Source organism: Symphodus melops (assembly GCF_947650265.1).
Source record: "Symphodus melops genome assembly, chromosome: 3".
Taxonomy (NCBI): Eukaryota; Metazoa; Chordata; class Actinopteri; order Labriformes; family Labridae; genus Symphodus; species Symphodus melops.
The window spans coordinates 30,791,532-30,806,531 of NC_136693.1; the positions used below are offsets into that span (position 1 = coordinate 30,791,532).

The 15,000-nt window shown below is 47.8% G+C and overlaps 2 protein-coding genes across 3 annotated transcripts in view; one reads left to right on the plus strand and one right to left on the minus strand.

The window, feature by feature from the left end:
• Window positions 1-3,680, minus strand: part of LOC306821804 (semaphorin-7A) — a gene marked incomplete at its 3' end in the record, with an annotated part of 11,147 nt that extends 7,467 nt beyond the window's left edge. The window contains exons 1-4 of the mRNA XM_079340377.1: window positions 3,553-3,680; window positions 2,223-2,356; window positions 749-805; window positions 1-18 (exon numbers count right to left, since the gene is read on the minus strand). The exon at window positions 1-18 is cut by the window's left edge and continues 81 nt beyond it. Of these exons, the coding sequence (XP_079196503.1) occupies window positions 1-18; window positions 749-805; window positions 2,223-2,356; window positions 3,553-3,649 (306 nt within the window). The 5' untranslated portion in view covers window positions 3,650-3,680. The remainder of the gene's footprint in view (window positions 19-748; window positions 806-2,222; window positions 2,357-3,552) is intronic.
• A 616-nt stretch (window positions 3,681-4,296) lies between these two features.
• LOC306821396 (uncharacterized protein) overlaps window positions 4,297-15,000 on the plus strand; it is a 15,216-nt gene continuing 4,512 nt past the window's right edge. Inside the window, exons 1-4 of one of the 2 annotated variants that reach the window (XM_079339793.1) lie at window positions 4,297-4,345; window positions 6,427-6,644; window positions 7,207-7,374; window positions 12,959-13,935. In XM_079339793.1, coding sequence (XP_079195919.1) covers window positions 6,632-6,644; window positions 7,207-7,374; window positions 12,959-13,935 — 1,158 coding nt within the window. In that variant the 5' untranslated portion in view covers window positions 4,297-4,345; window positions 6,427-6,631. Of the gene's footprint in view, window positions 4,346-6,426; window positions 6,645-7,206; window positions 7,375-9,282; window positions 9,555-12,958; window positions 13,936-15,000 lie in introns of those variants that run through there. The other variant, XM_079339794.1, reaches the window with a different exon arrangement.

Consider the following 15,000-nt stretch of genomic DNA (forward strand, 5'->3'; position numbering starts at 1 on the left):
GATGTTAAAGTCACAATCCTACACATGAAGAACACGGGTGAGACTTCCATCACATCACACATGTTCTGCTATCATCATGTTCTACTGTCATCATGTTCTACTGTCATCATGTTCTACTGTCATCATGTTCTGCTGTCATCATGTTCTACTGTCATCATGTTCTGCTGTCATCATGTTCTACTGTCATCATGTTCTACTGTCATCATGTTCTACTGTCATCATGTTCTGCTGTCATCATGTTCTGCTGTCATCATGTTCTACTGTCATCATGTTCTACTGTCATCATGTTCTACTGTCATCATGTTCTGCTGTCATCATGTTCTGCTGTCATCATGTTCTACTGTCATCATGTTCTACTGTCATCATGTTCTGCTGTCATCATGTTCTACTGTCATCATGTTCTACTGTCATCATGTTCTACTGTCATCATGTTCTGCTGTCATCATGTTCTACTGTCATCATGTTCTACTGTCATCATGTTCTGCTGTCATCATGTTCTGCTGTCATCATGTTCTGCTGTCATCATGTTCTACTGTCATCATGTTCTACTGTCATCATGTTCTGCTGTCATCATGTTCTACTGTCATCATGTTCTACTGTCATCATGTTCTGCTGTCATCATGTTCTACTGTCATCATGTTCTGCTGTCATCATGTTCTACTGTCATCATGTTCTACTGTCATCATGTTCTGCTGTCATCATGTTCTGCTGTCATCATGTTCTGCTGTCATCATGTTTTCATGCTCACTGCGCTCGAGTCTTCACCGGAGCAATCATCCCACAACAGCTTTCTTTGCACGGGAGCCTGTGAGGGACAAAAAGCAGGAAAACCACGTTCTCACATCTGTCCTTCATGGAGAGGATCTCTAACCCAGAGGGTTTGTTTACATGTTGTTTACCTGCAGAGGATTTGTTTACATGTTGTTGTTTACCTGCAGAGGATTTGTTTACATGTTGTTGTTTACCTGCAGAGGGTTTGTTTACATGTTGTTTACCTGCAGAGGGTTTGTTTACATGTTGTTGTTTACCTGCAGAGGATTTGTTTACATGTTGTTGTTTACCTGCAGAGGGTTTGTTTACATGTTGTTGTTTACCTGCAGAGGGTTTGTTTACATGTTGTTTACCTGCAGAGGATTTGTTTACATGTTGTTGTTGACCTGCAGAGGATTTGTTTACATGTTGTTGTTTACCTGCAGAGGGTTTGTTTACATGTTGTTTACCTGCAGAGGATTTGTTTACATGTTGTTGTTTACCTGCAGAGGGTTTGTTTACATGTTGTTTACCTGCAGAGGGTTTGTTTACATGTTATTGTTTACCTGCAGAGGGTTTGTTTACATGTTGTTTACCTGCAGAGGGTTTGTTTACATGTTATTGTTTACCTGCAGAGGGTTTGTTTACATGTTATTGTTTACCTGCAGAGGGTTTGTTTACATGTTGTTTACCTGCAGAGGGTTTGTTTACATGTTATTGTTTACCTGCAGAGAGTTTGTTTACATGTTGTTGTTTACCTGCAGAGGGTTTGTTTACATGTTGTTGTTTACCTGCAGAGAGTTTGTTTACATGTTGTTGTTTACCTGCAGAGGGTTTGTTTACATGTTGTTGTTTACCTGCAGAGGGTTTGTTTACATGTTGTTGTTTACCTGCAGAGGGTTTGTTTACATGTTGTTTACCTGCAGAGGGTTTGTTTACATGTTGTTGTTGACCTGCAGAGGGTTTGTTTACATGTTGTTGTTGACCTGCAGAGGGTTTGTTTACATGTTGTTGTTTACCTGCAGAGAGTTTGTTTACATGTTGTTGTTTACCTGCAGAGGGTTTGTTTACATGTTGTTGTTGACCTGCAGAGGGTTTGTTTACATGTTGTTGTTTACCTGCAGAGAGTTTGTTTACATGTTGTTGTTTACCTGCAGAGGGTTTGTTTACATGTTGTTGTTTACCTGCAGAGGGTTTGTTTACATATTGTTGTTTACCTGCAGAGGGTTTGTTTACATGTTGTTTACCTGCAGAGAGTTTGTTTACATGTTGTTTACCTGCAGAGGGTTTGTTTACATGTTGTTGTTTACCTGCAGAGAGTTTGTTTACATGTTGTTTACCTGCAGAGGGTTTGTTTACATGTTGTTGTTTACCTGCAGAGGGTTTGTTTACATGTTGTTGTTTACCTGCAGAGGGTTTGTTTACATGTTGTTGTTTACCTGCAGAGGGTTTGTTTACATGTTGTTGTTTACCTGCAGAGGGTTTTCAAAGTTGACTGAAGTCAGGTGTTTTGGTCCGACGACTGTGACGCTGCCTTGTCCTTGTTCCAGAAGAATCCGCACAGGGGCGTGGCCTCCAGGTAATGGCGTCCTCTTCATGGAGGGGTCTGTGATGAGGAGAGAATCACAAAGCTGGGCGTGTCATCGATAAGCTTTTTATTTACGCCTTCAGTCTAAATGTGTATTAGTCCTGATGTCATCGATGTGGCGTTACCTGCTGGTGACCTTGGCAGCCTCTGAATATAAAGCATCAGTATAAAGTGAAGGGACCGGCTGAGTCAGTGTGAAGCCTCGGGCCACACAAACACCATACGAGCTCACACTTCACTTTAACCAAACATCTGAACACAGTTACAGGAAGTGACATTGTGAAAGTCTGTGTAAACAAAACTGAAGAGTTCCTCAGTGAGGTTCTTCTAAATGTCCGACATTGATTTCATCTGTCTGTGTTTCATGTTCCTCTGTAAGAAGGAACTTCTCACTTCTCTTTTTCAATTCACTTATCATTATGAACTGTTTATATATATATACATACATATATATATATATATATATATATATATATATGTTTATATATATATATATATATATATATATATATATAAACATATATATATATGTATATATATATATACATATATATATATATATATGTGTGTGTGTATATATATATATATATATATATATATATATATATATATATATATATATATATATATACGGTCTCTGATTGGCTCGTACACACGCTCATCCTTCGGGACACTTAGAAGAGGACACCAGTATGAGCGCCTGTGGTTCGCAAACTGGGAACCAGTTAAAAAAGGGGTTTGAGAACATCTGTTACAGAGCATCAAACAGACACTGTAACTTATGAACTTCACTTATATCTAACGTATCTATATCTATATCTAAGACGTTTTAAACAGATGTTCATAACTCTGACACAAACTGGAGTTTAGCTTTTTAGCTCCTGACAGTTTCCAGCAGTGTGTTTGTTTATTTCACTTCTCCAAACTTCACACTTGACTCTCACATCCACACAGTGAACCTTCAATGATTCTGTTCAAAGTCTATTAAAGGAGACACGCTGCCCTGTGATTGGCTCCAAGTGTTTTAATGATCATTTACAACAATAAAAGTGAAACTTCCGTTCTCTAAATAAAGGCTGACCTCTGTCAGAGTTATCGATCAGGAGGATTGAGAAGTGTGACACGCTGTCTCTGTTTGAATCCTCCTCACACAGTCTTCATCAGTCTCCACCTGCAGCCTGCACAGGTAGAAGAAGAAGAGAGATCTGTCCTACCTGTGTGTGTGAACTTCATCCTCGGTCTATGATTCCCCTCATTTAAAGCGAAGAGGAGAGAAACCAGCAGGAAGACGAAGACAGACCGTGGAGGCATGTTTCAGTCTGCCTGTGTGTGAGAGTGTGTGTGCGAGTGTGTGCGAGTGTGTGTGACATTCTCACTGCGCTGAGGACGCGCAGCAGAAGGGGCGGGTCTATGCAAAGGCAAATGATCTATGCTCTGATAGGCTGATTTGCCTTTGCATAGCCGGTTAAAAGCAGATGTCTTTATTAATACCGTCATTACTGTCGATGTTTCCCATCTCTGTAATTATCCAAATGTTCAGTTGTTGTGAATTTAAATCTGCACCTATAAAGCCTGACACACATCTTAAAGTGTGTGGATGGTTTCTGACAGCAGCCACTTTGAAAAGGGAAGAAAAAGCCCTTCCACTGCCTGCAGTATACAGATAATCCACTAGAGGGCAGCATGCATCATGTGGATCAGAGAGTTAAACGGTTTTAACATCAAGTAGGAAATCAAAGGTTTGTTTTTTAAATGAATTGAAGCTGCTGCTGATTCTAATGTCATGGATCCTGATGGACAAGTGAGAAACGGAAGTGAGCTGGCTCACCTGCGTTGTGATGATGGATTGAAATCTAGTTTTGAAAACAGAAATGTGAACCTGGTTTGGATGAAGAGATCATTTAGATGAAGCGTGTTTGGACACTGGTCCACTATGAGATCTTCCAGCCTGATTCTCCTGATCACTCCGATCTGTTTGGCTCTTTTTCCTGAGATCAGTGTTCAATGGTTTCTATCTGAACAACAGTTCCCCTTTAATGTGAAGATCAGTAAAAGAACATTTGGTCTGTAGGTTTCTGGGTCTAAATAATGACTTAGAGTTAGCCTAAACCTTTGTTTACATTAAACCAGGTGACAGCTTGACTTCATTCACTGTTCATTTCTGACACCCATCTTTGTCCGTCTCCAAACATATTGAAATCATCTTGATAATTATTGTTACAGACAAATACATTCTTCTTCTTTCTGTACGACTCCTAGAAAATAAATAAAATGTCAGAATGTCCAGCAGAGGGCGCTGTAGACCTTTTCTTCTGGTGGATCTCTGACAGTTTAAAAGCTTTCCTACATACAGCACGCTTCATCAAGGAACAGACAGGAAGTAAAAACAGAAATCCACCAATAATCAACACTGTAGGGATAAAAGAAGGCGGAGCCAAATCCTGCAGTACCTGGAGTGTCCACTAGAGGCTGGCTGCAGTTCCTGGAGTGTCCACTAGAGGCTGGCTGCAGTTCCTGGAGTGTCCACTAGAGGCTGGCTGCAGTACCTGGAGTGTCCACTAGAGGCTGGCTGCAGTACCTGGAGTGTCCACTAGAGGCTGGCTGCAGTACCTGGAGTGTCCACTAGAGGCTGGCTGCAGTACCTGGAGTGTCCACTAGAGGCTGGCTGCAGTACCTGGAGTGTCCACTAGAGGCTGGCTGCAGCAGCACAGGAAGTCACATACACACCCATTCAAACAGCCTGTTTTTACAGCAGACATGAACATGTTTACAGCCTGCTTCAAAAAACCACATAGGTGTGATTAGCTCATGTCTCCATCCACACACACTGTACGGGGGGGGAATGTACACACACACACACACACACACACACACACACACACACACACACACACACACACACACTGTACGGGGGGGGAATGTACACACACACACACACACACACACACACACACACACACACACACACACACACACACTGTACGGGGGGGGAATGTACACACACACACACACACACACACACACACACACACACACACACACACACACACACTGTACGGGGGGATGTTTTGAATGAAGGATCAGAGAGCAGTAAGAAGCCTGACTTCAGTCTTATGGTGACACCTGAACAGAGTCCTGAAAAACCTCCTGCACGCCACCTCTACAGACTGTCTGCACGCCACCTCTACAGACTGTCTGCACGCCACCTCTACAGACTGTCTGCACGCCACCTCTACAGACTGTCTGCACGCCACCTCTACAGACTGTCTGCACGCCACCTCTACAGACTGTCTGCACGCCACCTCTACAGACTGTCTGCACGCCACCTCTACAGACTGTCTGCACGCCACCTCTACAGACTGTCTGCACGCCACCTCTACAGACTGTCTGCACGCCACCTCTACAGACTGTCTGCACGCCACCTCTACCGTCTCTACAGACTGTCTGCACGCCACCTCTACCGTCTCTACAGACTGTCTGCACGCCACCTCTACCGTCTCTACAGACTGTCTGCACGCCACCTCTACAGACTGTCTGCACGCCACCTCTACAGACTGTCTGCACGCCACCTCTACAGACTGTCTGCACGCCACCTCTACAGACCGTCTGCACGCCACCTCTACAGACCGTCTGCACGCCACCTCTACAGACTGTCTGCACGCCACCTCTACAGACTGTCTGCACGCCACCTCTACAGACCGTCTGCACGCCACCTCTACAGACCGTCTGCACGCCACCTCTACAGACTGTCTGCACGCCACCTCTACAGACCGTCTGCACGCCACCTCTACAGACTGTCTGCACGCCACCTCTACCGTCTCCGTGTTCTAATCAACCTGCTGCATCCTGTTTCCTGTTTCCTGTTCTTCTCTACTCTGCACTTCACATGCAGCTTACCTGTCTTACCTCAGGAGACCCCGCCCCCCCCTCCTGTCTGACAGGGATGACGTGTGATGGTCCAGGTCAGGAGAATATAATAAGTGTGTAATAATAAACAATGCAGGCTTACATCTGGTCCTGAAGCGCTCTGTGTCTCACCATCAGCAGGTGGACAGGAGCTCGCTCGCTGTGTTGGACGGTTTCTTTAGACTGCAGCTTTGACTGGAAGTCTTCCAGCAATCATGTAAAAGCTGCAGCAGCTCTTCACATGCTGACTGGGACTGCAGCTTGTGATCCCAGCAGGTCCGAGGCTCGGACTGTCAACGCACCGGGACACACGGAAGACAACAGGAGTGTGTGTGTGAGTCGCCTCAATGTTCCATCAGCCAATGGAGGCTGCCCGACTGAGTGAAGATGATCAACACATGTGAGTCCATGTTTTTATCTGTCCGTCAGCTTATCTGAATATTAACAATGCTGTTGGTGATATCGAGCCTTTAGGCTGCGTAGTGGATCCTCCCTGTCTGTCTGCATGTTCTCCCCGTGCATGGTGGTCCAGTGGTTAGTGTGGTCCTGGTTTGAATCCCTGTCTGTCAGGAGCCTCTGTGTGTGCAGTCTGCATGTTCTCCCCGTGCATGCCGTGGGTTCTTCCTCCCACAGTCCAATCACATGCTGCTTACCTGCTGACTCTGAACTGTCCGTAGGTGTAAATGTGGGTGTGGCTGGTTGTCTGTATCTAACCCAGTCCAAGGTACCCCGCCTCTCACCCAATCACAGCGGGGATCAGCTCCAGCCCCCCCATGACCCTGAACAGGGAAAGGCATATTGAGAGTTCGACATGTTTGTGATGCAGGGAGTAAACGGCCTGCTGTGATTGTTGTTTCTGTTCTGATAAAAGAGTTCAGAGTGTTTTCTGATACTAAGCTGCTGCTGCAGTTTAAAAAGCTAACTTAAAGTGGTGCACCCCCCCCCCCCCCCCCTCCCTGCAGGTGTTTACCCTGCACAGATGCTACCTCGTCCAGTGGAAGAAGACGCTGTCAACCAGCCTGAGTGGCAGCTGGTTGTCTCCTTCTTCTGCAAGGGGATGATTGAAGGAGTCGTGCTGCTGCTCCTCCTCTGGCTCCTCATTCAGGTCCTCTTTGTGCAAAACTTAGAAGGTAAAGACATTGTGTGTGTGTGTGTGTGTGTGTGTCCCTCAGCTGTAGCTTAGTGGGAGTCAGACAGAATAAGGATACCACAGTTTGCTTGTCTCAGCCTGTCACCACTTCATGACTGATGCTAATAACGTTAGCGAGGGTATAAAGCTGCATGTGTGAATCCAAACAGCCGTATTATTTACTTAAACCTCACCTGGAGTGTCTCCTGCCAGGAGAACAGCCAGGTCAGGTGAACATCTCCTGAAATGAGGTTCATACCAGGCTGTAAGTGAGAAAACCAGTCCCTCCTCTGCACCAGAGTGAGAGCAGGGATTCCCCTGAGTCAGCGAGCGAGTCAAAGAGCTCCTGATGAAATGATGCTTAACGAGCTGATGAAAAGTGCAGGTTCAGCCGCTGTGAAGCAGCGTGGTCGGTTTTCTCAGAGGATGAGGGGATTCAGCTCAGCTTGAATAACTGAAAATCATTTAAATGTCAAAGAGATTAAAGGTTTCTTCTCAGGCTGTCGAATGAGAGGGGGAAATGTCCGTGACACGGGCAGGAGACTGTGTTAAAGAACAGCGTGCAGGTCGGGACTTCAGTGAAGCACTGAGGAGGAAAATAGAATTATCTGAAAAACTCCTGACTGGAGCCCTAAACAGGTGGCTGCCTCGCCTTCCATGACAGGACACCTGTCAGAGAGCTGCTCGTCTGAAGAGACTGGGAAGTTCTGATTTACTTAGAGACGAGTTGAAAACTTTGATTTTCTGCTTCTGTTGTTCGGTTCAGTGAGGTAGCAGTGAGGTCACAGTGAGGTCACAGTGAGGTGGCAGTGAGGTCACAGTGAGGTCACAGTGAGGTGGCAGTTTCTGTCTGCACGTGTGCTCTGTCTCTGGTCACTTCCTGTCAGCTCTTGTCCTCTGTCTCTGGTCACTTCCTGTCAGCACCTGTGCTCTGTCTCTGGTCACTTCCTGTCTGCACCTGTGCTCTGTCTCTGGTCACTTCCTGTCAGCACCTGTGCTCTGTCTCTGCTCACTTCCTGTCAGCACCTGTGCTCTGTCTCTGCTCACTTCCTGTCAGCACCTGTACTCTGTCTCTGGTCACTTCCTGTCAGCACCTGTGCTCTGTCTCTGGTCACTTCCTGTCAGCACCTGTGCTCTGTCTCTGGTCACTTCCTGTCAGCACCTGTACTCTGTCTCTGCTCACTTCCTGTCAGCACCTGTGCTCTGTCTCTGCTCACTTCCTGTCAGCACCTGTACTCTGCCTCTGGTCACTTCCTGTCAGCACCTGTGCTCTGTCTCTGGTCACTTCCTGTCAGCACCTGTACTCTGTCTCTGGTCACTTCCTGTCAGCACCTGTTCTCTGTCTCTGGTCACTTCCTGTCAGCACCTGTGCTCTGTCTCTGGTCACTTCCTGTCAGCACCTGTACTCTGCCTCCAGCCACTTCCTGTCAGCACCTGTGCTCTGTCTCTGGTCACTTCCTGTCAGCACCTGTCCTCTGTCTCTGGTCACTTCCTGTACTCTCTCTCTGGTCACTTCCTGTCAGCACCTGTCCTCTGTCTTTGGTCACTTCCTGTCAGCACCTGTCCTCTGTCTCTGGTCACTTCCTGTCAGCACCTGTGCTCTGTCTCTGCTCACTTCCTGTACTCTCTCTCTGGTCACTTCCTGTCAGCACCTGTCCTCTGTCTCTGGTCACTTCCTGTCAGCACCTGTCCTCTGTCTCTGGTCACTTCCTGTCAGCACCTGTCCTCTGTCTCTGGTCACTTCCTGTCAGCACCTGTCCTCTGTCTCTGGTCACTTCCTGTCAGCACCTGTGTTTCCTTTAGCTCCGTGGTCATGTCGTTCTCTCTCTCTGGAGAGCGAGCAGTGTAAGATGCTGGATGCTGATCTGATGGACATCACCACAACAGAACATAATGAGCGTCTCTGTGTTGTGTCCACTCTTGTTCTTCTTGGTGCTGCAGCTGTGTTAGTAAAGATCAAAGAAGTGTGATGAGAAGACGGCGAGCTGCTGCTGCGGGGGGGCTGAGCCACAGCGGAGCCTTCGTGCCTCTAACGCACACTCACACACACACACACTGACACAAAGGCTCAGTCACCACACGATGCAGCTGCTGGCTGCAGGACGACGATCTGCTCTCACTCACACTGACTCTACACACACTCAGTAAACAGTGGGAACATGTCGCAGCACACTCTGCCAGGTAGGAGCGCTCTGTCACCTTTTATTCAGCTGACTTTACCTTCATCTTTGAGCTCTGAATCATTGACTGTCTTAGGCTCCTGTTTGTGTCTTTTTACCAGAGAAAGAAGGAAGACGGTGCATGCTCTTCATCATGAAGCTGTGATTTGATTGTAAAGGTGGTTAAAGGTGCAGCAGAGCTGGAGGACACCTGACAGCTGAGGCACGAGTCTCTCGGTGTGTAGAACTTTCTAAATAGTGCGAGTGTTTGTAGACTCATGGAGTGGAACCCTGCACACCAGCTTCACCTCACTGTGAAGTGACTGCATGCTGTCTTTTTCTCACCAGCAGATTAGAGCGGGCTTGCACTCCCTGCAGGAGGAAGATTTCTTTGTGAAACGCTGAATTGGCAGAACTCAGATTTCAGCATGACCTGGTGTTTTGTGTGATCAGGTGGTGCAGGGCAGCCTGAGTCATGTTTGAGATGTTCTGTTACTGCTGCATCATGCCCTTCTGTGCTTTAATGGAGGCTGACTGCAGAGCTGCACACACTCTGTGACAGACCACCCTCACCTGTGTGTGTGTGCACCTGGTGCAGGTCTGTGCTGTCTGATCATCCTACAGGATGAGATAATGATGCAGACACACCGGAGGAGTGTTTCCTCTTCAACAACAGAAGTACCTTCATTCTGCTCTGTGATTGGTTAATTAGTGAAACAGCAGTTGATATTTTCTTAAAGCTCTGACACGTGCAGCTCTTGTGTGTTGTGATGGTCTCTGGCTGAAGCTCACAGTGATCCTCACTGTGTCTGATGGATGAGTCACTGCAGCACAGCCTCATTATGTGACGCTAACGCCGTCACTATCAGGAGCTCTGGCAGCACTGTGTGTTTAAAACAGACGGCTTCAAACACACTGAACGTTATCAGGATGACGTGCTGGGTGTGATGGGTTTGATGGGTGTGCTGGGTGTGCTGGGTGTGATGGGTTTGATGGGTGTGATGGGTGTGATGGGTTTGATGGGTTTGATGGGTGTGATGGGTGTGCTGGGTTTGATGGGTTTGATGGGTGTGCTGGGTGTGATGGGTTTGATGGGTTTGATGGGTTTGATGGGTGTGATGGGTTTGATGGGTGTGATGGGTTTGATGGGTGTGCTGGGTGTGATGGGTTTAATGGGTGTGATGGGTTTGATGGGTTTGATGGGTGTGATGGGTTTAATGGGTGTGATGGGTTTGATGGGTTTGATGGGTTTGATGGGTGTGATGGGTTTGATGGGTGTGCTGGGTGTGATGGGTTTAATGGGTGTGATGGGTGTGATGGGTGTGCTGGGTTTGATGGGTTTGATGGGTGTGCTGGGTGTGATGGGTTTGATGGGTTTGATGGGTTTGATGGGTGTGATGGGTTTGATGGGTGTGCTGGGTGTGATGGGTTTGATGGGTGTGCTGGGTTTGATGGGTTTAATGGGTGTGATGGGTGTGATGGGTGTGCTGGGTTTGATGGGTTTAATGGGTGTGATGGGTGTGATGGGTGTGCTGGGTTTGATGGGTTTGATGGGTGTGATGGGTTTGATGGGTTTAATGGGTGTGATGGGTGTGATGGGTGTGCTGGGTTTGATGGGTTTAATGGGTTTGATGGGTTTGATGGGTTTGATGGGTGTGCTGGGTTTGATGGGTTTAATGGGTGTGATGGGTTTGATGGGTTTAATGGGTGTGATGGGTGTGATGGGTTTGATGGGTTTAATGGGTGTGATGGGTGTGATGGTTTGATGGGTTTAATGGGTGTGATGGGTTTGATGGGTGTGATGGGTTTGATGGGTTTAGTGGGTGTGATGGGTTTGATGGGTTTGATGGGTGTGATGGGTGTGATGGGTTTGATGGGTTTAATGGGTGTGATGGGTTTGATGGGTTTGATGGGTTTAATGGGTGTGATGGGTTTAATGGGTGTGATGGGTTTGATGGGTTTAATGGGTTTAATGGGTGTGATGGGTGTGATGGGTTTGATGGGTTTGATGGGTGTGATGGGTTTGATGGGTGTGATGGGTGTGATGGGTTTGATGGGTTTGATGGGTGTGATGGGTTTGATGGGTTTGATGGGTTTGATGGGTGTGATGGGTTTGATGGGTGTGATGGGTTTGATGGGTTTGATGGGTGTGATGGGTTTGATGGGTGTGATGGGTGTGATGGGTTTGATGGGTTTGATGGGTGTGATGGGTTTGATGGGTGTGATGGGTTTGATGGGTTTGATGGGTGTGATGGGTTTGATGGGTGTGATGGGTGTGATGGGTTTGATGGGTTTGATGGGTGTGATGGGTTTGATGGGTGTGATGGGTTTGATGGGTGTGATGGGTGTGATGGGTTTGATGGGTTTGATGGGTGTGATGGGTGTGATGGGTTTGATGGGTTTGATGGGTTTGATGGGTGTGATGGGTTTGATGGGTTTGATGGGTGTGATGGGTGTGATGGGTGTGATGGGTGTGATGGGTTTGATGGGTTTGATGGGTGTGATGGGTGTGATGGGTTTGATGGGTTTGATGGGTGTGATGGGTGTGATGGGTTTGATGGGTTTGATGGGTGTGATGGGTGTGATGGGTTTGATGGGTTTGATGGGTGTGATGGGTGTGATGGGTGTGATGGGTTTGATGGGTGTGATGGGTTTGATGGGTGTGATGGGTGTGATGGGTTTGATGGGTGTGATGGGTTTGATGGGTGTGATGGGTTTGATGGGTGTGATGGGTGTGATGGGTGTGATGGGTTTGATGGGTTTGATGGGTGTGATGGGTGTGATGGGTGTGATGGGTTTGATGGGTGTGATGGGTGTGATGGGTGTGATGGGTTTGATGGGTGTGATGGGTGTGATGGGTTTGATGGGTTTGATGGGTGTGATGGGTGTGATGGGTTTGATGGGTTTGATGGGTGTGATGGGTTTGATGGGTTTGATGGGTTTGATGGGTGTGATGGGTTTGATGGGTTTGATGGGTGTGATGGGTTTGATGGGTGTGATGGGTTTGATGGGTTTGATGGGTGTGATGGGTTTTTGTGTGCGAGGCCAAATGTGAGAGAGACCTGGATTAAATGTGGAAACATCCTGTTTGAATCCTGATTCTTCAGGAGAAATGAAAGATAAGTATCACATGTGCACTGCTCCACTGTGACTTCACCATTTATGTAATTATGACCATGAGCCTGAGACATTTCCTCTTTAATCCCATCAAGGACCCGAGTTCGGACACAACAAGATAATGCTCAGATTAACATGTTATTGATGCCTTTTCTTTTTATTCTGATGAGTCGCTCAGTCAAACGCACCAAATGAAATCTGTTGTTTTCTCTGTTTCTTGTCCTCAGTCGTCTCCGGATCATTCTGTCTCATTGTCTCTTGTTCCTGCTTCTTCCCACTAACATGTTATTAATGACTTTGTCTCTGTAGTTCACCTGCAGATCCTGCTGGCTGTGGGTCTGGCTGTGTTCTGCTACTGCCTGGTCCTCGGCTGCATCCTTTGCTGTCGCAGAAAGAAGAAGAGTGTGTCCTCGGAGGACAGGGAGGCTGTCTACCTGTGTCCACAGCGTGCTGAGAGGGTGACTGTCACGCTGAGTCCGTCTCTGTGCACGCAGCCTGTCAAGCAGCAGTATGAGGAGCTGGATGGAGATGTGCTGGAGTTTCCTTCCTCTCCCTCTGAGGATGACCTCCCTGCTCTGCCCTTTGACTCCAACAGATCAGCTGAGCTGTCTCCTGGCTCTTCTTTGTCTACGCGTCGCCTCAGCTCACCGGCCGTTCCCTCCTCTGCCACTAAACGCTCCAGCCACGGCAGAGCCTCCCTGCCCTCGCTCACCAAGCTCAGCCTGGTGTCAAAGTCTCGTCGGGCTGCTGGTCGACGCAGCACCGTGAGTGGGGAGAATTTTCTGTACAGAGAGAGCAGTCAGCTCACTGCAGGTGCTGCTGGAGCCTCCGGCCAGCAGGGGAAGCCAACTCCGTCTCAGTATGGTTCAAACTCTCTCTCCATCCCGTCCAGCTCTGCTCCTCTCCTGCACTTCTCCCTGCTCTTCTCTGCTCGCGGGTCTCTGGTGGTCAACATCCTGGGCCTCTCAGGGACCAGTCGGAGGCGCAGTGGGGTGTTTGTCCGAGCCAGCCTTCCTCCCATCTGCCCCTCCCCTCAGCAGGTGGCGTCTCGGCGCCGCAGCCTCAGCCCAGACCTGCACAGCCAGAGCTTCGTGCTGCAGGTGGGCTCTGTGGACGAGCTGCGCACCTGCACCCTGAGGCTGGCTGTGTTCAGCAGAGACTTCTCCGGCCTGAGGGAGGCTGCGCTGGGCCTGGTGGAGCTGCCCTGTGAACATCTGGAGTGGGAGCCAGACAGCACCACCAGCTACACCAGGCAGCTGAGCCCGACTAAAAGCAAGCTGAAAAAGGTACACGCTGATTATCACTTATTGCATCTTTACACACGCTGAAGTGTGAAGAGATAAAAAGCGGCCTGTAATGTGAGATGAGAACAAAGTGATGAAATATTATAAAGGCAGCGTTCAATACCTGGAGAAAACACTTAACACGCCTTTTAGCTAAAAGTTAGACAAGAAGATCCAAACCTTCACACATCTGCAGGGGAAGTGAGAAACAACTGCAAGCGCTGTTAGCTTAGCATAAACACAAACAGAAAGAACTGACCTGGCTGTGTTCAGCACCTCAATGCTTCTCATGTGAAAGAGCCATTTTACATTTATGTAGTCACATGCTGGAGTTCTCTCTAAGGGACGTCCTGAAAACCATGAAGATGGTGATGCTCTCTTTCTTATGCTAAGCTAATAGCAGGTGGCTTGTTAACACACGGATGTCTGTGTTGCTCTCGGAGTGAAAGGTGAACTAATGTTTATTTCCACAGCCGTCATTATTTATTGACTTCATGCATCCTGTGTTCAGTGCTGAGTCACAGAGCGCCCCCTCATGGTCACCTCGCACGTCTGCTGTCTGTGTCCTTGGAATGAAACTTATTCTGCTTCTCACTTTTGACTTTAGAGATTTTACAACAAAGTCTTCCTGCCAAAAACCGCACAGCGCCGCGTGACAAGCCTGAGCTGACGATAACTAGCAGTAAAGAAAGACAGCCGGGCTCCGTCCAGCACGGATCAAAGCACATCACGGACATGCAGATGCTTAGAGGCAACTTGGAGCGACTCAGAGGACAATGATCGATGTAATGTTCCCTGTTATCTTTTCACACTGATTTTCGTTCCGCCTGCGCCACGCCCCCTACGGCGTCGTTGCCTGTTTCCAAAGCAAACGCCGAGGTCCGTCTCCGGGGTGTGCGAGTAGTTTAAAGGGCAGATAACAGATCAACACGGACAGGAAGTAAAACAAGGAAATGCACTGAGCGTCTGGTTAATTTCAAAATAAAACAGTAAGGGGGCTAACGTTAGCAGTGTTAGCACCAACAGCGTTCTGTCCTGTTCGCAGGCTAACGTCCGTCGATTGTAATG